Source organism: Zea mays, chromosome 1, assembly GCF_902167145.1.
Source record: "Zea mays cultivar B73 chromosome 1, Zm-B73-REFERENCE-NAM-5.0, whole genome shotgun sequence".
Classification (NCBI taxonomy): domain Eukaryota; kingdom Viridiplantae; phylum Streptophyta; class Magnoliopsida; order Poales; family Poaceae; genus Zea; species Zea mays.
The window spans coordinates 241,693,457-241,717,722 of NC_050096.1; the positions used below are offsets into that span (position 1 = coordinate 241,693,457).

A 24,266-nucleotide genomic window follows, 5' to 3' on the forward strand; every position below is an offset into this window, starting at 1 on the left:
AAACGCTTCAAGACGGTGCTAAAAGGTCACAAGGGGCAGCCAAGCAAGACCAAGACAAAGGGGAAGCGCTCATGCTTCAAGTGCGGTAAGATTGGTCATTTTATCGCTAACTGCCCCGATAACGATAGTGACCAGGAACAGGGGAACAAGAGGGAAAAGAAGAAGAATTACAAGAAGGCCAAGGGCGAGGCACACATCGGAAAGGAGTGGGATTCGGATTGCTCCTCCGACTCCGACAATGAAGGACTCGCCGCCACCGCCTTCAACAAGTCATCCCTCTTCCCCAACGAGCGTCACACATGCCTTATGGCAAGGGAGAAGAAGGTGAGTACTCGAGACTCCACTTATGCTTCTTCTAGTGATAATGAGTCTAGTGATGATGATGACATAGACTATTCATGCTTATTCAAGGGCTTAGATAGATCTAAGATAGACAAAATCAATGAATTGATTGATGCCTTGAATGAGAAGAATGTGCTTTTAGAAAAGCAAGAAGATTTGCTGTATGAAGAACATGACAAGTTTGTAGAAGCACAAAAATCACTTGCATTAGAGATTAAGAGAAATGAAATGCTTTCTTATGAGTTGTCTACATGTCATGATTCAATTGCTAGTTTAAAGAGCATAAATGATGATTTAAATGCTAAACTAGAAAAATCTAGTAAATCAACATCTTGTGTAGAACATGTTAAGATTTGCACTAGGTGTAAAGATTTCGATGTTGATGCTTGTAGCGATCATTTAGTTTCAATATCCAAATTAACTGAGGAATTGGCTAGTCTTAACGCCCAACTTAAGACTAGCAAGAATGAATTTGATAAACTAAAATTTGCAAGGGATGCCTACACGATCGGTAGACACCCCTCAATTAAGGATGGACTTGGTTTCAAAAGGGAAGCCAAGAACTTAACAAGCCATAAGGCTCCCATTCCCGCTAAGGAGAAAGGGAAGGCCCCTATGGCTACTAGTGCTAAAAAGAACCATGCCTTTTTGTATCATGATAGGAAAAATTATAGAAATGCTTTTAGAAGTTATGATGCTTTTGATTCACATGCTTATGATTCTTATGCCATGATTGCTTCTAGTTCTTCCTATATGCATGGTAGAAGTATGACTAGGAGAAATGCTATTCATCACGTGCCTAGAAAGAATACTATTCATGCTCCTAGGAAAGTAGTAAATGAACCTTCTACAATTTATTGTGCTTTAAATGCTTCCTTTGCTATTTGTAGAAAGGATAGGAAGATAGTTGCTAGGAAGTTAGGGGCGAAATGCAAGGGAGACAAAACTTGCATTTGGGTCCCTAAGGAAATTTGCACTAACCTTGTAGGACCCAACAAGAGTTGGGTACCTAAGTCCCAAGCCTAAATTTGCCTTGCAGGTTTATGCATCCGGGGGTTCAAGCTGGATTATCGACAGCGGATGCACAAACCATATGACGGGGGAGAAGAAAATGTTCACCTCCTACGTCAAGAATAAGGATTCCCAAGAGTCAATTATATTCGGTGATGGGAATCAAGGCAAGGTAAAAGGGTTAGGTAAAATTGCAATTTCCAATGAGCATTCTATCTCTAATGTGTTTTTAGTGGAGAGTCTTGGATATAATTTGCTATCTGTTAGTCAATTATGTCATATGGGATATAACTGTCTATTTACAAATGTAGATGTGTCTGTCTTTAGAAGAAGTGATGGTTCACTAGCTTTTAAGGGTGTATTAGACGGCAAGCTCTACTTAGTTGATTTTGCAAAAGAAGAGGCCGGTCTAGATGCATGCTTAATTGCTAAGACTAGCATGGGCTGGCTGTGGCATCGCCGCTTAGCACATGTGGGGATGAAGAACCTTCACAAGCTTCTAAAGGGAGAACACGTGATAGGGTTGACTAACGTACAATTCGAAAAAGATAGACCTTGTGCAGCTTGTCAAGCAGGTAAACAAGTGGGAGGAGCACATCACAGCAAGAATGTGATGACCACTTCAAGACCCCTGGAGCTGCTGCATATGGACCTCTTCGGACCCGTCGCCTATCTGAGCATAGGAGGGAGTAAGTATGGTTTAGTTATTGTTGATGACTTTTCCCGCTTCACTTGGGTGTTCTTTTTGCAGGATAAGTCTGAAACCCAAGGGACCCTCAAGCGCTTCCTCAGGAGAGCTCAAAATGAGTTTGAGCTCAAGGTGAAGAAGATAAGAAGCGACAACGGGTCCGAGTTAAGAACCTTCAAGTGGAGGAGTTCCTTGAGGAGGAAGGGATCAAGCATGAGTTCTCCGCTCCCTACACACCACAGCAAAATGGTGTGGTAGAGAGGAAGAACAGGACGCTAATCGACATGGCGAGGACTATGCTTGGAGAATTCAAGACCCCCGAGCGTTTTTGGTCAGAAGCCGTGAACACGGCTTGCCACGCCATCAACAGGGTCTACCTTCACCGCCTCCTCAAGAAGACGTCATATGAGCTTCTAACCGGTAACAAACCCAATGTATCGTACTTTCGTGTATTTGGGAGCAAATGCTACATTCTAGTGAAGAAGGGTAGAAATTCTAAATTTGCTCCCAAAGCTGTAGAAGGGTTTTTGTTAGGTTATGACTCAAATACAAAGGCGTATAGAGTCTTCAACAAATCATCGGGTTTGGTTGAAGTCTCTAGCGACATTGTATTTGATGAGACTAATGGCTCTCCGAGAGAGCAAGTTGTTGATTGTGATGATGTAGATGAAGAAGATGTTCCGACGGCCGCTATACGAACCATGGCGATTGGAGAAGTGCGGCCACAGGAACAAGATGAACGAGATCAACCTTCTTCCTCAACTATGGTGCATCCCCCAACCGAAGATGACGAACAGGTACCTCAAGTGGAGGCGCTTGATCAAGGGGGAGCACAAGATGATTGAGTGATGGAGGAAGAAGCGCAACCGGCACCTCCAACCCAAGTTCGAGCGATGATTCAAAGGGATCATCCCGTCGACCAAATTCTGGGTGACATTAGCAAGGGAGTAACTACTCGTTCTCGATTAGTTAATTTTTGTGAGCATTACTCCTTTGTCTCTTCTATGGAGCCTTTCAGGGTAGAGGAGGCCTTGCTAGATCCGGACTGGGTGTTGGCCATGCAGGAGGAGCTCAACAACTTCAAGCGCAATGAAGTTTGGACACTGGTGCCTCGTCCGAAGCAAAATGTTGTGGGAACCAAGTGGGTGTTCCGCAACAAACAGGACGAGCACGGGGTGGTGACGAGGAACAAGGCTCGACTTGTGGCAAAAGGTTATGCCCAAGTCGCAGGTTTGGACTTTGAGGAGACTTTTGCTCCTGTGGCTAGGCTAGAGTCCATTCGTATTTTGCTAGCATATGCCGCTCACCATTCTTTCAGGTTGTACCAAATGGATGTGAAGAGCGCTTTCCTCAATGGGCCAATCAAGGAGGAGGTGTACGTAGAGCAACCCCCTGGCTTCGAGGATGAACGGTACCCCGACCACGTGTGTAAGCTCTCTAAGGCGCTCTATGGACTTAAGCAAGCCCCAAGAGCATGGTATGAATGCCTTAGAGACTTTCTAATTGTTAATTCTTTCAAGGTTGGGAAAGCCGATCCAACTCTTTTTACAAAGACATGTGATGGTGACTTGTTTGTATGCCAAATTTATGTCGATGACATAATATTTGGTTCTACTAACCAAAAGTCTTGTGAAGAGTTTAGCAGGGTGATGACGCAGAAATTCGAGATGTCGATGATGGGCGAGTTGAACTACTTCCTTGGGTTCCAAGTGAAGCAACTCAAGGACGGTACCTTCATCTCCCAAACGAAGTACACGCAAGATCTGCTAAAGCGGTTAGGGATGAAGGACGCCAAGCCCGCAAAGACTCCGATGGGGACCGACGGACACACCGACCTCAACAAAGGAGGTAAGTCCGTTGATCAAAAAGCATACCGGTCAATGATAGGTTCTTTGCTTTACTTATGTGCTAGTAGACCGGATATTATGCTTAGCGTATGCATGTGTGCTAGATTTCAATCCGATCCTAAGGAGTGTCACTTAGTGGCGGTGAAGCGAATTCTTAGATATTTGGTTGCTACGCCTTGCTTCGGGCTCTGGTATCCAAAGGGGTCTACCTTTGACTTAGTTGGATACTCAGACTCCGACTATGCTGGATGTAAGGTTGATAGGAAGAGTACATCGGGGACGTGCCAATTCTTAGGAAGGTCCCTGGTGTCATGGAACTCTAAGAAACAAACCTCTGTTGCCCTATCCACCGCTGAGGCCAAGTATGTTGCCGCAGGTCAGTGTTGCGCGCAACTGCTTTGGATGAGGCAAACTCTCCGGGACTTTGGCTACAATCTGAGCAAAGTCCCACTCCTATGTGATAATGAGAGTGCTATCCGCATGGCGGAGAATCCTGTTGAGCACAGCCGCACAAAGCACATAGACATCCGGCATCACTTTTTGAGAGACCACCAGCAAAAGGGAGATATTGAAGTGTTTCATGTTAGCACCGAGAACCAGCTAGCCGATATCTTCACTAAGCCTCTAGATGAGAAGACCTTTTGCAGATTGCGTAGTGAGCTAAATGTCTTAGATTCGCGGAACCTGGATTGAATTGTAGCATACATGTATTTATGCTTTTGATCATGTTCCTTTTTGCATTTTGTTGCTAATTATGGTGCTCAAGTTGTACAAACACTCCCTGGACCTCACAAGTCCGTTGCAAAGTGATGCACATGTTTAGGGGGAGATGTGTTACAACTTGACCCTTTGAGACTAACCATGTGCTTGAGTTGATGATTTAGTCTCGGAGGAGGATTGAAAGGGAAAAGGTGGACTTGGACCATGAAAGACTTCCACTGCACTCTGATGAGAGGGTAACTTATTCCAAGTTCATCTCATGAAATCTTATTGCCATTTGCTCTTAATTGAAGACTTTGGTGAGGCAATGGGGTTAAAGGGCCAAGATTGATCCCGTTTTGGTGCTTGATGCCAAAGGGGGAGAAAATAAAGGCCAAAGCGATAAATGGATCAGCTACCACTTGAGAGATTTTGAAAATAGTAGAATAGAGTTTTTGTTTTGTTAAACTCTTTTATTGTCTCTCCTGTCAAAAGTTGGCTTCTTGTGGGGAGAAGTGTTGATTATGGGAAATAGGGGGAGTTTCTGAAATCTTTGATCAATCTCTTTTGGAATGACTCTCTTTATGCTTCAACATGTGTGTTTGACTTAGAGATAGAGATTTGAGTTTGATTTGCAAAAACAAACCAAGTGGTGGCAAAGGATGATCCATATATGCCAAAAATGAATCAAAATAGATTTGAGTTCTATTTCAAGTGATTTTGCACTTGTGCTAGTTGCTTTATGTTGTGTTGGCATAAATCACCAAAAAGGGGGAGATTGAAAGGGAAATGTGCCTTTGGGCCATTTCTAAGTATTTTGGTGATTGAGTGTCAACACAAGTGCTTAAATGTGAATCTATGCCCATGGATGAACAAAGTGCAAATCACAAGCAAAGGTATGTTTCTATGTCTTAGTACATTGTTTTTGTGTACTAATATACTTGTCTAAGTATTGGAAACAGGAAGAAAAAGAAAAGGAATGAGGTGGCTGTGTACAGCCAAGGGGCTGTTTCGGTCTGGGGCACCGGACTGTCCGGTGGTGCACCGGACAGTGTCCGGTGCGCCAGGCTGCCTCGGCCGAAGTAGCCGCTCTCGGGAATTCGCCGACGGCGTACGGCTAAAATTCACCGGACTGTCCGGTGTGCACCGGACTGTCCGGTGAGCCAACGGTCGGCTAGGGCCAACGGTCGGCCGCGGATTCAGCGCGCGACACGTGGCCAAGCCAACGGTCGGAAGGGGGCACCGGACTGTCCGGTGTGCACCGGACATGTCCGGTGCGCCAACGGCTCCCAGATCAGCAACGGTCGACTGCACTGTTTAAGGAAAGAAATCGGGCACCGGACAGTGTCCGGTGTGCACCGGACTGTCCGGTGCACCCGACGACAGAAGGCAAGTTTGGCCTTCTGGAATTGCTCTCAACGGCTCCTAGCTGCCTTGGGGCTATAAAAGGGACCCCTAGGCGCATGGAGGAGTACACCAAGCAACCTTAGAGCATTCTTGATCATCCACACTCAGTCTTTGCGCATTCGTTTGTCATTCTAAGTGATTCGAGCTCCGTTCTAGTGAGAACTTTGGGATAGTCTTTTGAGCTCGATTCTTGGCCGTGTGTGTGCGCATTTTGCTGTGGATTTGTGTGTGTTGCTTCCCTCCCTTACTCCGTATTTCTTTGTGAATCTCAAGTGTAAGGGCGAGAGACTCCAAGTTGTGGAGATTCCTCGCAAACGGGAAATTGAAAGGAAAAGCATAACACTGTGGTATTCAAGTTGATCATTGGATCACTTGAGAGGAGTTGAGTGCAACTCTCGTCCGTTGGGACGCCACAACGTGGAGTAGGCAAGTTTTGTACTTGGCCGAACCACGGGATAAATCACTGTGTCTACTCTGTGTTAAACTCCTTGTGGTTATCATATTGTGCAAGATCTTCTCTCTAGCCACTTGGCATTAACTGTGCTAACACTTAATCAAAGTTTTTTGGCTTAAGTTTTTGAAGTATACAGGATCACCTATTCACCCCCCCCTCTAGGTGCTCTCAACAACAACTGTTCACTGTCCGGTGCGCGCCACGTCAGCACGCCCGTTGGGGTTTGGAGCGAATTAACCGTTGGAGTCGTTGTCCTGTAGCTGCACCGGAGTCCGGTGCTACACCGGACATGTCCGGTGACCTCTGACTTCGCTGATCTGACTCTGTCGCGCACTGTTCAGTTTACTGTTTGCTTTTGCAGACGATCGTTGTGCCAGTTAGCCGTTGCTCCACTGGCTCACTGGACATGTCCGGTGCACACTAGACAGTCCGTCTGGTGTGCATTATAGCGGAGTGCGCCCAGAGAATTCCCGAGAGACAGTTCGGTGCACCAGGCCAAACACCCAACGAACAGGCCACTCTCGGGAATTCTCTGGGCGCACTCCGCTATAATTCATCGGACAGTGTCCGATGCGCCAAAGGCAACACACTCTCATGTCCTTTGCTCCAATTTTGTTTGTGTCCCCAACTGAGTTTCTTTCTTAGTTTGAATTGAACCTTATGCACCTGAGATAAATGACATCTAGACAAACTAGTTAGTCCACGTGGTTTGTGATGGGCGTCAACCACCAAAATCGATTATAGGAAATGATTAGGTCTATTTCCCTTTTACTAAGAACACAATAAATTTTACCTTCAAATGAGTATAGGAAAGGCAGTCCGAAAATCTTCGAAGGGCATAGTTGACAACATGGCTTCGAGCTTTGGAAAGCCTATGTTGTCCGCCATATAGCGCCACACTTTAGTTTCTCGACTGTCTGCACAACAATACAAGTAATCGTCTAGCCTCCCTTCAAAGATCGTAGATCCTGAAGAATACCCTTATTGTTCAGCAAATCCAAGGGCTTTGGCCATCTGTTTTGTGCACATGGCTTTCCCGACTGAGTGGTGAACTCTGTACCGTCGGCCCCCGAATTCTTGTCCAAAAGGACCTTTTCCCAAAGACACATCACCCTCTATTGTCTTTTTAGCTTCTTCGATTTCCATGGCTCCTTTGCCCTTCTCATCTGCCAGTGTGGGCCTTGCAGATTCACTCTTCTCCTCAGCCACTTTGGTCAGAGAAAATGTTGCTGTTGGGGACACTACGAAGGGCTCCGTAATGGTTGGTGCTGCTGGAGCTATGGGAGGCACCCTGCTATCCTAGAAACCTTCTCTCCTGATACAAAACCTCATTCTTGGGTATTGCTTCGTACAAGACATGGTTATCAACGGACTATGTAAATGAAGTATTGATTGGATTTTTTCAGGTTTGAATATGCATGACGACTTTTTTTTATTGCACACTCTGTCACTACATGTTTGAGTGCCAAGAGTGCATGGTTGATCTGATCTGCATGACGATAATCCATGCCAGGAATCACAAAGCCAATCTCCACCATCGTGACTTGGTGTGCCAGGATGTTCTGGTGCCGCTCAACACTGGGACCAGCAACCTGAAGTATTGGACTTCAGCAAGCTAAAGAATCGGACTTCAACAACCTGCAAACTAGCTCATACTCCCTCCATTTCGTTTTGGTTGTCGCTGGATAGTGCAAAATTGAACTATCCAGCGACAACTAAAAAGAAACGGAGGGAGTAGATCGCATCGAGACATACTACAGACGGCTGGGCTTGCTTTGTAAGTTTCTCTCTGCCAATTAATTTAGGATTGGGGAGGATTCGACACCTGCAAACAAAACTCAACGTCGGGAGAACTCGATGCCTGCAACCTGAAGATTGCCGCACAATTGCGACAGCCACTGTCAAGAATCGGATGCCTACAAGCTGAAAGTTGCCGCCGCGACTTCGACGTCTTGTACGAGACCGCTTCGACGGTATGGAGTCAGATGACGAATTCAATCAATTTGTAATGAACGAGATGATTGATCCCTCATCTTCGGATGATGAGAATGATCTGTTTTTTGATGTCGCGCACATGATCGTTGATGGTTTAGTTAATCATCCGAGATGAATTGGTTATGTTGAGGGACACCTTGTTATGAGTTCAATGTCTCAAGCTCTGTGATTTTGGCATTCATCGTCCCTTTAAGCTCCATGGCCTCATTCTTCTCCTCAGTTAACTTCTGGACTTCACTTTGGCTCTCAACAAAATCGTTCTCTAGAACAGTAAGAATCCTTTCTTTTTCATCGAAGTCGAAACGAAGCCTAGATACCTTTGACCAAAGCTTCATGATTTCTTTGTTGGCAGCTTCGCCCTCAATGTTCTTTTGATTTTTCAAAGCCTTGCTTAATATCAGCCCCTATAAAGTCAAAAAGGAAACAATATTCAAGCTACAAGATAATCAAAAAATCTGAAGCACTAAGTGAAAGTCGCCTAGAGGGGGTGAATAGACGATACCTGAAATTTATAAACTTAAACACACACTAAGGTCGGGGTTAGCGTTAGAATTAATTCTGAGTGCAAAAGATGGTTTCTCTTGCCACGAGTTGCTCAAATGATGCAGATGATGTTTGAGAGCAAACTCAAATCAATATTGGCAAGGAAACTTTAGAGAGAGGAAACAAATCAAATAGAAATCAACACAAGTGGACACGATGATTTGTTTTACTGAGGTTCGGTTCCCAAGAACCTAATCCCCGTTGAGGAGGCCACAAAGGCCAGGTCTATTTCAACCATTTCCCTCTCTCAAACGGTCACTTAGACCGGATGAGCTTTCTCCTTAATCAATCGGGTCACTAAGACCCCACAAGGACCACCACACACGTAGGTGTCTCTTGCTAGCTTTACAAAGCGCTTAGAGAATAAGAATGGGGAAGGAGAAAGGCAATCCAAGCGACAAGAGCACAAATGAACACAAAAACTCTCTCTCAAGTCACCAAGTTGAGTTGATTTTGTGATTTGGAGGAGATTGAATGCTTTGAATGTGCCTTTGAGTGGTTGGCTTTTCTCTTGTATTGAATAGGAACTTCAGAAAACTTGCATGCAAATGAATGAGATGGTTGGGGTATTTATAGCCTCCAACCACTTCCTAGCCGTTGGCTGAGTCTACTGGCGACGGGCACACCGGACAACAACTGTTCACTGTCCGGTGCGCGCCACGTCAGCACGCCCGTTGGGGTTTGGAGCGAATTAACCGTTGGAGCCGTTGTCCTGTAGCTGCACCGGAGTCTGGTGCTACACCGGACATGTCCGGTGACCTCTGACTTTCGCTGCTCTGACTCTGTCACGCACTGTTCAGTTTACTGTTTGCTTTTGCAGACGACCGTTGTGCCAGTTAGCCATTGCTCCACTGGCTCACTGGACATGTCCGGTGCACACCGGACAGTCCGTCCGGTGTGCATTATAGCGGAGTGCGCCCAGAGAATTCCCGAGAGACAGTTCGGTGCCATTCGCCACCATTATAGCGGATGGGCGTCAACCACCAAAATCGATTATAGGAAATGATTAGGTCTATTTCCCTTTCACTAAGAACACAATAAATTTTACCTTCAAATGAGTATAGGCAAGGCAGTCCGAAAATCTTCGAAGGGCATAGTTGACAACATGGCTTCGAGCTTTGGAAAGCCTATGTTGTCCGCCATATAGCGCCACACTTTAGTTTCTCGACTATCTGCACAACAATACAAGTAATCGTCTAGCCTCCCTTCAAAGATCGTAGATCCTGAAGGATACCCTTATTGTTCAGCAAATCCAAGGGCTTTGGCCATCTGTTTTGTGCACATGGCTTTCCCGACTAAGTGGTGAACTCTGTACCGTCGGCCCCCGAATTCCTGTCCAAAAGGACCTTTTCCCAAAGACACATCACCCTCTATTGTCTTTTTAGCTTCTTCGATTTCCATGGCTCCTTTGCCCTTCTCATCTGCCAGTGTGGGCCTTGCAGATTCACTCTTCTCCTCAACCACTTTGGTCAGAGAAAATGTTGCTGTTGGGGACACTACGAAGGGCTCCGTAATGGTTGGTGCTGCTGGAGCTATGGGAGGCACCCTGCTATCCTTCGTCACCACAGTCATTGCAAAAGGCTCTAGTCCCTTTGCTTCAGTCTTGTCTTCGTCATCGTCCTCTTCATCATAAAAAAAGAATGCACTCATCAATGAAGCTATGTGTTCATCCTCCTCCACAGTACTTGGAGAGAATCTCTAGGTTGAAGCCTCCTTCGACTCAGAGGCAATATTTGCCAGAGGAGTTTCTTCAAGAATGGGTAATTCAACAATGTCACCTCCACACGTTTCTGCTTCCTCTTCTTCGTCTCCTGGATTACACGAGAGTAGTCAGGATATACAAATCAAATAGTGTCAAACACGTGATTCAGTCAACGTTTTTTCCACGCTACAAAGGTCTGGTTTAGCGCTACATCCTCCTTTTTGCTATAGTTACCAAGAATCTCGTTACATTTTTCCTCGATAGCAACTAACCATTCATCACAATGTTCTCCAAATTGAGTTTCAAACTTGTATTTGTACCGAAGCCTAACCAAACTAGGCTCTATTTTCGAAGCATCCTTCTCTGTCATCTCAGGCATATCCCACTCAGCCCTCACACTCAGCCCTTAGTGGCCATGTGTTGAATGCTAGATGCTCTTGAACAAGATCCCTCATCCCGATTTGTAGGTAAATAGTACATTGTCAATAAAGTATCCTAATCACAGTGGTTATCTATAACTCCATATTAGGGTGAGAGGTATCATGTCTGAGTTCCATAGAGGTATATGGAACCGAAAACCCCAAAGGAAATTTGTAATCACATTCGTTCATCTATTTGAAATGTGATTCACCGATCTTTTGGAATATTGAAAATAAAGTGGCAAATTGTATATAATATGTCAAACTATCCAATAAGGAAGCAAAAGTGGTAGTTGATTGTATGGCCCTCCATTATTTCATTCGTGAACTCAATAGCCTGAATTCAAACTTTGCTTGGTTTGATTGGGATCCTCATTATGTCCCTACAATAGTGCAACAGTAAAATTGGTTTAGAACATCTCCAACAATGTGTCAACTGGTATCTCAAACTGAAATATAGGGCTCTATGTAGGAAAAATTATTCCAAGAGTACTTTATTTTATAAAATTTGGTCAAAAATTATAGGGTATTGTCTCAAGTGCCTATAATACACTTTACCTTTAGTGGACTATCCTATAATCTTGATTTGGGGCTTTACTATTGAAGCAAAATATTTTGTTGGTGCCTTAAATCCTATAAAATATACTAATTTTAAAATTATAGGACATTTTTATATAGGTCACGCTATTGAAGATGATCCTCTGTTTCATCTGATTCTACTCTAGAAGACAATGCCACTACTAAGGATATTTTTCATGACGAGCTAGCCACTGCTCTTGCTCTTACTTGAAATTAGCATGTAATAGAGGACCAATGAACTTTTAAATTTATTTTCTATGTATGGACAATTAATTTATTGTCACCAAAAAGGATAATTATATGTTACGAGAAAAGTTGGATGCCATCTAAAGTTGTATTGAGAAATTGCAAACAAAAACACGATGGGCACATGACGTAGAGACGAAAAAAAGAGAAAGCAACAAGTGTACATCGTCCATACACAAGACATAAAGATAAAAAACTTTGGCCACTGTACACATGACGTAAAAAAATAAAAAAAACGCCTAAGGGCATAATTGGGTAGTCTAACCAAAATATTTGATTCTAGATTTAGAGGTGTTGTTTCAGTTAACCAAAACATCTGAACGAAAAACAAAAAAATATGATAAATTCTTTGCAGGTTATACACTCGGATATTTTGGTTTCGTACATAGAGTGTACTACATAAGCATATCTTTTAGAAGTTGGTTTTGGCTATATGTCAGCAATTGAAACAAGTGGCCAATGTGTTTTTTTTCTCGGCACACGAGTGGCGATCTAGTGTTCAGATTGATTCTTATTAAGGTGCTTGGTGTCTTTGTTTTGCATTAGCTGTGTGATCTTGCGTGATGCAGAAGTCGGATTTTTGTTTTCAAGAGAGTTGTAACCCATGTTTTTAAGCTAAAGCTCTAATAAACAGACATAGTATCCATAAAAAGCAGAACTATGCTAATAATGTCTTATCTTCGTCAGTTGTCTTTGTTCGACAAGGCATTATACCATCCTTCATTGTAATCATGTTGATACCAATTTTCCCATGATGTAATATGTGTATTTCACATCCTTGGAAAAAAACATGAACCAAAAAGCAATTAAAATTGCATTCATGCAAGAAAGTCATATAAAAGTGAATCTACCTTCCTCAAGGTAGGCTAAATGACAACACAATAGCATTACCATTGGACCAACAAAGCACTAACAAACCACCAGCACGGCTATTCGCAGAGAAGTTAATTAGGTCCCAACAGAATTCTACCCTCACTTATCACCATTTCTATGTCCAGCCTTAACAATATTCTTCATTCGAGTTCAACAGGAAGTAGCTGATCTCCTCCGTTTCCTGGAAATTCAGGATCAAACAGTCTCCTAAGATCTCCTCCGTTTCCTGGAAGAAGCAGCTGACCTGGAGCGGCTCCGATCACCACCTTGACGAAAGTATAGGAAACCAGGCTCTATGGAATCGTCATCACTATCAGCATTTCCAGCCAGGCGGTTCTGGTAGGCCCGTCGCCAGACCTGGAAAACATTGTGGTAATAACTCACAAGGCCTTCTTTGCCTTTGGCATGCAAGACGGCAAGCAGCTTGTCCCAGAGCTTGTTCTTAGACGCAGGCATGTTGTCCTGGACAGTGCTGTTGAATTTCGTCTCCTCATCCTTCGTCCATGTCAGTGCTAAATCCTCGCCGATCCTATGAAACCCCATTTCATAGTATGCTGAGCCTAGCTCATGCTTCAGTTCGATCTTCTTTTCTGCGACATGAAACCTGATACAAGCAATGGAACCTGGGAACTGACAGTTGCAGTCATCTTGCCTCCCTTTTCCAATGGAAGCGCCATCAAGATGTTCGGTACTTCCTGGAAGCAGAATAGGTTCTCCAAGAAACCTCAGTGTGCGTGGATCATCGTAAGGCGATGAACGTTTCCCGGTCCATTCTGGAATGTCTGCTTGGCCACAAGGACGAATTGAAATTCCACTCTGCATGAACAAGGAGCATAATGTGCAAGTGTTATAGGCTAGCACAAACTGACACTTAAGCATGACAGCAACAAGATTACATAAATTTATTTCAGACACATGAAAAAGCAGTCTGGTAGCTGCAAGCACATATGACAAGTAGCGCATATGTGTATAGTCCGTGAGCAGAACTGCAACAAAAGTTCAAGCAGCCAAACATACAACAAGGACAGTTAATTATTTAAGTATTTATACCAATGTTTTCAAACGACTTGCTGGTCGTTTTGGCTGACCGGCAAGGGCGATTAATCGTGATTGGTCCAAACGGCTTGGACGATTAATCGTGACTAAAGCGATTAATCAGACGACTTGAAAACATTGATTTATACGCCAACTGTTCACATGGTATAAATCTAGTGTTCAGTGAAAATATACCATAAGCATATAAGGAAGCATTGAAATGCACAATTCAATTCACAAACAATAGGATCTAGAATCTAGCAAACAACCTTCAAAGGTAATTGAAATGCACCCCCATTACAGATCAACCTCAATTCAACTGTATATAGCGTGTCTAATTAGCCAATCATCACGAAAATAAATCTAATTTTAAATGCAATGTAGTGATCACACACATCCCTAGAAAAAAAAACCATTGTGCACCTTGGGATTTACTTGTTAACTTTTTCTTTGCGGTCTAATGGCACCCTCGAGATTGGGATCCTATGAGTATCGAAACACAATAATAACTTGTTTATGAGCAAGGGGATTGAGGGGGGATTACGTCCTAAGGTTTTTTTTCCTGTGGGTTTTTGAAGATTATCCTTCAAGTTTCCTAGGTGACTAGTCTTCACAGCCCCAAGTCATCAGTCCACCAAGCTTGAGTTCACATGTGGTAGAGAGATCCCTCTAACATGTTCATTATGACAAGTGTAAAGTGGAATAGAAACATGGTTGCCTTTAACCACTGTTATGAATTATATAATGAATTTTTTTTTAAAAAAATAAGTGATACTGTCAAAACGAATTACCTAAACACATTCCAAATTTCACGTCCTAATGACCTTTTAAATTTCAATTGAAGAGTACATTCGTTAAAATTGAATTGTAACCGGACAAAGCACTATAATGTCCGCGAATAATAGGTACTACCATGGTTTTAAATGCGACGCCTAGGCGTAGAGGCGCCAAAACACTCTGGGCATCAGTGTCACCTTGATAAAGGGGCTTAGGGTGTCTGCCTTGGCACTCTAGGTGTCTGTATTGGCGCACTACGCGTGTAGGCATCGCCTTCAACCGTCTGGCGAACGCCTTGAGCCCTAAAATTCTAGCCACACGCACGGCACGAGGATGGCCCCGCTCATTCCCGCATTTTCGCCTTTGCTGCGCGGGAAGAATAAGGAAGGGAGGAAAAGACAAGGAAGATATTAGGGAAGAGAAGAGTTAGAGCAGTGAAACCTTCCTCTTCGTGGACAGCGATTTCATCGGCAGCACGTCATCAAGGATCTAGCGGCCGACGCGACACATAGGATTCAGTGGATGGCGTGGCAGTAAGAATCCAGTGGCTGGCGTGGCAACGAGGATGATCTAGTGGCAGATGTGGCACCTGCGCCTAATGTGTGTCCATTTGTCCAAGGGCGACAGGTAGATCTGCTTCCTCTCCTCTCATCTAGTGTTGTCATCCTCTCGATCTCCCCTACTTTTGGCTCCCTCTCGAGCTTCCCTATAGCCTTCCTCTCTGTTGCTGCCCTACTGTCGTCCTCTTGATCTCCCTTGTTTGGTGTATATATTGGTTGGCCTATATAGCGTTACCTAGACAATCACCTAATTCGCTTAGGCGTCTAGGTGGTGGTTGAGCACCTAGTGCCGCCTTACTGCCTTTAAATCCATGGGTACTACCATCATGGTGTAACTATAGCACATTCAAAAAAATTACCATAGTTATCTATATGTGTTTTACTCTTTTTAGCAAAAGCAAAGTCATGATGGACATGGGATGGGAATGATGGATGAGATACCATAAACAAAAAACAAGGTATATTGAAAATTGGGCCCTAATCAAGAAAGTTTGGGATTATGAATCAGGATGCCATAGTTGGACCAACATGGTTCGACCAACAATAGCCCAACTGAGACAAATTAGAACCCAAGCTATAATTTCACCTTGAACACAACACACAACCATTGTCTTCCCTCTTTGAATATTGCTCGCTCTCCCCTCTCTCGCTCTCTCTAGCTTGTCACCAGTAACACCAAAATCTAGTTCTACAAAGAGAAATAAGGAGGCATCATATGCCTCCAAAAAAATTAATGGAGACTTTAATGGGTGACATCATTTATTATTTTTGGACAACGATTGGTAAAACGGTGTGGCAACAATGTATCAATGGCAGATATAGGAAATACAACAAGCTTGAATATCGATAATAAGAATCTCTAGGTTATTTCATATAATAACATGATTTCTCATCGACTAGCTTGACTAGTTGAGCCTAGTTGGTCTTAGTAGACAATAGAGTTATCCTATATAATCTAGGACCGTGATACTGTATATTACAAAGTATAAAGAAAGAGCAATACCAACAAGAAGCGAAGGCAAGAGCAAAAATGGACATAGAGACATGTGACAAATTAGAGTTACAACCATAGCAAGAAGCCAGTAAGATGGAGTATGATTGAAGTACTAGAGATAAGAGGTTGTACTGAGTGACGCGGCTCATCGCCTAAACCATGTGGACTATGGCATGCCATTGTGGTTGCGGGGGATAAGATCCAAATGGCTAAATATGTCAGTGATTGATGTTGGGATGCCCCTAGAGGAAGTGAAGAGAGCAAGTACTAGTCAGATGAAACGCATTAACCTTGACATGAAGGGATTTGGTTATGGTGGACTCAAATCGATGTGCAATGACACACACATGAGAAATCATGGACTAGGAACGAGAATGACATTTGGCCACTCTCCCTTGAGCTCCTTCCTTTAGAATGCTCTAATTGACCAAATTGGAAACCAAACCAGGCCATGTGCAAAGGCTAGCCAAGTAGGAACACTATCACCATTATCTCCTCCCTAACCATTCAATTAATAATGATTATACAACGACTAGTTGGACTAATTGAATACTAGTGGACCAAATCAAGTTAGTGCACCTTATTGAGGGCAGGGAACTAATAGTAAGATTGATTATGATTAATATCAAATAGTTGGGCGACATGTAAACAATGTTTAGAAACTCCATAAAATTCGCTAGAATGTGTGTCACATAACATGTGACAGACGATAGAAAGATAGAGATGTTTAACATAAAAGTTTCAAAGTTCACATAGCTAACAAGGTATTCATAGGTCAATATGCAAATAGGATTTTATCGCTAAGAAAATTTTCATACAAGATTTAATCATCGATGTCGATGATTCCTTAGAATTTCATTCCAATAAATTACCATACTTCCTTGTTTCGCATAGCTTGAGGATTGTTGATGCTTGTAGAACGTCAAATATTGTGCCACCAAAATGTTGAAGAGTCCCCTGAAGATTTTGTAGTTCCTTACAAGCTTCATTCTTTACTCAGACCATTCTCTAGGAAGTGACCCTCAATGTAGAGCTTAGGCGTGCCAAGGCATTTCCAAGGCATAATATAGATGTTCTATATCCATGCATGTGTACCTCTAAAAGTCTAAAAGGAAAGAAACAAACACAAGACTAGTGGGCCAAGAGTTTGTATAAAAAGGCCCATAAAACAACCCAATCCCAAGTTTGAGTATATAGTGATTATGTTATCTCTAACCTCACCTCCCACCTTATCCATTCACTGCTAGCAGGAATACCATGCGTGATGGGTTGGGTCGCTAGCCGCATTCATCCTAGCCGCCTTCATGTTGCTTGCTACCCCCATCCATGTCTTCTCTATGCAGGCCACTACCCTTCAGTCCTTATCTCATCCACATAGCCCATTGTCTCTACTTCTTCACCTCCTCTGCCATGGCCTGAAGTCCCTACCTCATGGCCATGCTTCCCACCTCTACCGCGACTCGTCGTTCACTCCTTCATACAATGTTGCTCTAGATAAACTTGGTAGCCCTCCACCTATTGTCTTCTCATGTGTAAGCGACTCTCGAATACTACCTTTTAGAACTATTAAATAGTACAATGGATAGCACAAAACATGTGTGAGTTTTACAAACTATTTACTAAAAACACCATTATAGGTCATAAAAGTAACTCGACTAGAGAATTGCTCGCTAAATTTGGAAGGTGGGACTCACCTTTATACATTTATGTACAACATTGCATGTAACATAATAGTGGATAATACTGAAGCATCAGCCATCATGGCTTCTATAGAGAACTTCCATTTAGAAACTTAGGATATACATTGTTTATTTGGTTCTACACAACCCTCGGAGAAACAATTCTCTACTCCCATTAGTAGCTACCAACAAAAGTCACATATCGTTGCCACCCATTACTCATGCATCATCCTTATCCATGGTGTTGCTTGAGGAGGCAAGTGTAGTGGCACTAACCATGAGTGCCATAATAATACTTCAATGCCCCAACATGGAATACATAATAATCCATTAGCTAAGATGAGCAAGGGAACATCTAAAATGTGAGACAACACCTTGACTCCTTGAGCAAACCATTACAAAAGGGAAACAATTTATTTTAGGGTTTATAGAGATAGAAGCTACTACTTTGGATCTAGGAATAGAGGCACAACCATACACATTTTCCTACCTTGAATGAAGGGTCAAGGTTTTAATGGTTATAGCATTGATGCGTAAACACCTAATCTTAGAGAACACATTCAATAACAGTAGTAAGGAAGACATTACAACTAGGGTTAGAGCTATATAGGGTAGTCCCTAAGAGGTTACATATCATGCCGCATCTATACCAAGACATATAGGAATTCTAATAATCATTGGTCCACTTAGACCTTCGTAGTGCGGAGTCACAATCCTAGCGCCTAGCAGTCATGCATGCAACCCTTTGAAGGCCCTTCATATTCATATGAGAGTTGCATTCATCCATTCCATTATGTCTCTTCCTATAATTGCACTTATCTTTGCTAGGTGCAATCATGCCAACCAATGAGTGATAGTGGCGATAGCTATCGGTAGTAAAAAAACACAACATCAATGCACTCAGTCCATTGGTACATCTCCAAGTCATTAGCTAATCAACATGCTTTCCTTTCCCTTTTTCTCTCAATCTAGTGGAGAGAACCTCTAAACTAAGCAAATAAGCCGTAAATGGAGCCAAGAGTAGGAGCCATAAACCATTTGGCATTATTGGCAGCTAAGTGATTAGCAATCAACATGAACAACATCACAAACAAAGTGCCCAAGCCAAGATCGTATGGAATACAAAATTGATTTAGGTTGTAGACATAGAGGTTATTTTATTTCATTTTAATTTTAGGATTTTTTATGTAGTATTGGTTTATAGGAATAGAAAATTGAAATAATATATGAATCTCTTGCAAACTTGTTGAAAATGAAGATGAGTATAGATGGCCTTTTGGATGATTATCTAGTCATTTTATTGAGTGCGATACTTTTTCACAATTGGGTGAAGATGAAACAATCAACACTTTCATGGCTATTAAAATTCGCAAGCCTAACATAAAGTAGTGTTGTACTATTCTTCAACTATGATTACAAGTATGTAATCTACAATATACTAAACATGCTAGGCTCATATATTGTGTGATGTTTGTATGTCATGTTTACCTTAATCATATTACATTTGATAATTCATATACTTGTGCATCAGCATGTTACATATGTAATAGTTATTTTTTAAACAATGAACCACCCTAACTACAAATTCCAGGTAAGCCACTAGTTACAACCCATTAAGAGACACCAATCGTAGTCATGTGTGGCTCATTGTGCAAAAAATGTTTATATATATGATAACAACCAACAAACATCATTAACTAAGATTCCATGGATAGAGTAGTGAAAGTATAAAAATGCTCCATTGTTTATAGCCACTTGAACTATTCCTTAGGTGTTGATCCCCTTGTGATTGTAGTACATTGCATGTCCTAGTCTTAACCAATTCAACATCGTTGGGCAACGAAATTTTTTGCTTGGCCCTAGAGCTTCCCCATGCTTCCCCATGCATCGGTGTTGGTTGTTTTCAAGCTGAGAAAGGTATCGACGCACATGACGGTTAAAAGGGATTGATAAAAATGAAGACATACCACGACCTTCACCAATAGCAGAGACCTTCACCAGCTATGGCCAAGTGGTGGAGCAGGACTGCCTAGCAAAGAAGCGATCTAGCTAAGGAAAAACCATATTTGTTAATAAGGCAGCAAGGCGAGGTAAGGCGATTGACCCTCTTTTATCTTTTAAGCGATAAGGCATAAGGCGAGACAACGCCTTAAATATAGTTAAAAATAGAAAATGATATTTGCGAAAGTATGTAGGACAAAATATTAATAAAGAAGAGAAAAGGTAAAAGAAAAGACTAGTCCAACTAGTCCAGTCAGTCTGAAAATCATCCTAACAATCAATGTTTTCAAGTCGTCCGATTAATCGCAATTAGTCACGATTAATCGTCTGAGTCGGTTTGTACCAATCACAATTAATCGCCCTAGTCTGTTAGCCAGAACGACCAGCAAGTCGTCCAACATGAAAACATTGCTAACTATCCCATTAAAATTAGGTTAAGCCCACTTCCTCTCTCCCTCTCTTTGTACTCTATCTCCTCCTAGCTAACTCTCTCCTCCACGCCACCTCTCACAGGTCTCACCCTCTCTCCTCTCTCCGCAGGCATTTCTCCCATCCTCTCTCTCTCTCTCTCTCTCTCTCTCTCTCTCTCTCTCAACTGTGCCAGCACCGCCACATCACAGTAGTCGCTGCTGTGCTGTAACCGCTTGATTCGCCGCACCGCTGCATTAGCCGCCGGTAGCCTCTCCCACTCGACTTAGGTGTGAGAGTAAGGCGAGCATGACACCTTGTGTCGTCGGGGCGCCTTACCGCTAAGGCGAGCCTTAAGTGTCACATAGACGATGCCTTAACAACTATGGACAAAGCATATAAGTGAAAAGCAACGACTAAGCCTGCCTGGGACAAGGTGCCAGGAAAAGGCCCGAGTGGTCCCCATGGCCATCAAAGTTAGATAATTTTTGTGGTCTTTTGTTGATCTAGATAGTGTGCCACGCTCGAAGGAATATTCTTGGCACCTAGGGTAGATGCAGGGGCACAAGAGTCTTTTGACCTATAAATGGCTACAACAATGTTGTATTGTGTCTTATGAATACACTTATGGCATATAAGAGATTTGACTGGCAAGCAAATGAGCTCTCAAGGAGGCCGACATAGCTAAGAGTAGGTACATGCACTAAACGAACATGTTGTCATTGCCCCATTGCATGAAAAAAAAATTCTATGCATCAGGGGTGCAAAACCACCTCTTTGCAGCCCTTCACATCTATCACCAACAGGCCTACACGAACAGAAAAAAAATGACTAAATCGTCAAGTGGTAGGCTTTAATTTTTGGTCGTGTGTTGACAAGTGATGGATGTGAGAGGTTGCAAGTTGTGTTTTTGCATCGGGGATGTATAGAATTTTTTTTATGTTGCACAGGTGCCCAACTCTATTTATGCATATAATCACGGACAGTATGGTAGAGGTACTCAAAAAGGTCAAAACAATGTGTTAATATGACGCCCTACTCATTTCTGTAATGACAAAAGAGGAACTGCAATACATTTCCAAACTTCATAGAGTTTGCTTAGCAAAAAAAGAATGCCCCAAAAGATTGCTCGACCACTATATTGATGTTGCAAAATCATTAGTGGTCAATAAACGACGTCAAGGGTGGCTATAATCGAACAAATGCTATAGTAAAAAGTAAAGTACTAATCAGAAAGTTTATAGTTGATGAATGGAAAATCCAATGAGCAAATGCTATAATCCAACAAACAGAAAGAAACTTAGTCGTGTAATATAAGCTCAGAGTCAATTATAAACGATGCATTCAAACTCAAGACAGGGAAGCAGCAAATTACTACCTGCGGCGATGCAGCAGACCACCTGCTGCACTTCTTATTTGCAAACTTCTGCTCCCGGAACAGAAGCGCTGTGGAGCGGTAGCTGAGGGAATTCCCCTCCATGACCACCGGTTCAGCTGGGCTGGTCGCCACAAGGCGAACCCATTCGAGCATCCCCACGAGCGACATCGCGCTCCTGAGCTCAACAGCAGTCGCTAAGTGGTCTGGACGATTATTCATCCCGATGATCCCCGGGTGTCCTGCGCTCTTCGCCACAAGGCGGACCCAGTTGAGCGTCTTCACGAGCTCCTCTCGGGCAAGGCAATCTTTGTCTGCGAACATCTGTCGCCGTAGTTCAACAACCACTGCCTGTTTGTGGCCAGCAGCACGATTCTTCCCTTGTTTACCTGGGTTCTTCGCCACAAGATGAACCCAGTCAAGCATCCCCACGAGCGTTTCTCTCTTCCGCTTCAGGTGCGCCGACGCCGATCCAGCAGTACTGGTGAGGCACTTGATCGGCGACAGGAACCTTTCCTTCTTGGAGCCCATGAGCACGTCGGCATTGCCGCTGCTCACCACCATGTGGTCCTGCTTTAAGGGTTTATCGCAGCTCTGCTCCAGGAGCGCAAGATACTTACCGTACAGAAGCTTGACGGCCGTGTCGGCGGTGGGGTCAAGCCCGACCGCCTCGGCAACGGCAGCCCAGGACTCGACGGCGGAGAAGCCGCCGCGAGCGCGCACGGCGAGGAACAGACTGACAAGCTCTACCTTCTTCCCGTCCCCGAGCGGCGGCGGGGGGATCGGGAGGCAGGAGGCAGCCGCGGGGTCGACCCCATGCTCGGCGAGGAAGGCCGTGAGCATGCCGTCGAACACAGCGGACGCGCCCTCGTCCGTGAGCCCGCCGGCCTCCGGGATCGTAAACCCCTGGAGAAGACCACGAGCACTAAGCTCGCCGACGACGCCAAGCACGGCGACCAACGAGTCGGACGGGATCGGGACCGGCAGCTCTGCCGCCGCTGGCGAGGTGGACGAAGCCTTGGCGGGCTCGTGGCCGCGGCTTGAGCCCGAGGCGTTTGATTTGAAAGCGGGCGCGGAGGAACTGGACTTCAAGGGAAGTGGTGGGGCAGGATTTCCGGCCATTTTTGTGTGCTGCGTGGGAATAGGAGAATGGATTTGCTCCTTGTTCTTAAACTTTTGGCCTTTGAGATTTTAACGTTGTGTACAAACCCTAGATTTGTTTTAAAAAGAGAGGAAAGGTGAAAGAGGGAGGAAGAAAAGGAAGATGTGAATGGAGGATTACGTGGATTCATATGTCGTCTAATATGAGCTACCTAATAAATATGATGCTATTTGTATGAGCTGTATACCATCAAGCAATAACACATAATGAGCTATTATATTTAGTTTTTATTAGCTAGAATAAGAAATGTTAAATTTCCTATAGAAGTAAAAAAAATATAGAAATCTATAACCATCACTACAAATAAAGGTGTATATTAATTAACTACCTCAAATATTGAAGGTATATATTAATTAACTATCTCAAATATATAATCTATAACACTATATAATCCACCAATTTAAACATTGTAAAACGCACCTAACCAAATCACTCACACACACCCATAACATCTAAACAAATTGCACCTAGATTTAACCATCAAAATCAACGGTTCAGATCGCTGCATAGCTCCTCCCTTACTCATTCAAATCTAATGAACAATATTATTTGAATCATTCATCATCTCTTCCCCTCTCCCTCCCCGCTGCCACCGCCATCGACCCCTCTCTCCCCTCTCCGGGATCATAGTTTTAGCACGAGCTATATGCTAGTATTGATATGGTAGATATCATAGGTTATCTTATATTACATACCATATATAGAAAATATATTACAAAATAAGTTATGAAGTTAGGCGTAAAAGTTGTTTTGACTAAATTCTTCTTGCCTAGCTTCTATTAAAAGCTTAATAGAGATATAGCTGAGGTTAGTAGCTTACAAAGTAACAAAGCCAAAACAACACTGAACCTCTACAAACAATCTCGAAAAGCACCTAAAAGCCAAAAGTTCATACCACAAAAGAAGACTCCTTCACAACCACCAATGTAGTAGAAACATAAAAAGCTTTAACCAAAACCTCGGTTAAACCATTATGACCAGTTGGTTAGCCATTAAAACATCTTTAACACCATCACTTTCATCCTGCTTAGGTCATATTCCTTCGCCAACTTGTTCCACTCTTTTAGGAACCAAGTGATTTATAAGCTACTTATTAGAAATTTAATAAAAAATCAAAAAATATTATTTTCTAGTTTTTCACAAAGACCAACACACAAGAATGTTTCCATTACAATCTTATACTTTCTCTCAATGTTGAAAGATGAACACCTATGGATTTAATGGCCCACATGTAAGGTAGACGACATCAAAGTGGACTCACATCATCATATACCCAACAAGGAACATCCTTACTAGCCCCACATGGTAGTGGAGGGCCTATAGCCCAGAGAGGGAGATCGACCAACCCCCTAGGTCAGTCGAAAACCACCTTGGCCCCACACTCCACCACCTCAAGCATAGAGGCATGCATGAAAGCTTGACTTGGGTGCATCCTAGCATTCAAATCTATGATGGTTTGATTCTATGGCT

The 24,266-nt window shown here is 43.2% G+C and overlaps 1 protein-coding gene across 1 annotated transcript; it reads right to left on the reverse strand.

The window, feature by feature from the left end:
• Nucleotides 1-12,723: 12,723 nt before the first annotated feature.
• On the reverse strand, nt 12,724-22,906 carry LOC103643515 (AT-rich interactive domain-containing protein 1). Its single transcript, XM_008666693.4, has 2 exons — nt 21,638-22,906; nt 12,724-13,621 (listed from the first exon to the last, which is right to left on the reverse strand). The coding sequence occupies exons 1-2, from the start codon at nt 22,754-22,756 to the stop codon at nt 13,013-13,015; spliced, it is 1,728 nt and encodes a 575-aa protein (XP_008664915.1). The 5' UTR covers nt 22,757-22,906; the 3' UTR covers nt 12,724-13,012.
• Between the last annotated feature and the right edge of the window lie 1,360 nt (nt 22,907-24,266).

What these genes read in the sequence shown, in the direction of transcription:
- LOC103643515 (XM_008666693.4), bottom strand. Translation starts at nt 22,756, where the DNA reads ATGGCCGGAAATCCTGCCCCACCACTTCCCTTGAAGTCCAGTTCCTCC. An exon ending in GGTCTGCTGCATCGCCGCAG is followed by an intron (nt 13,622 to 21,637) that starts GTAGTAATTTGC and finishes TTGTTCATGCAG; the next exon opens with AGTGGAATTTCAATTCGTCC.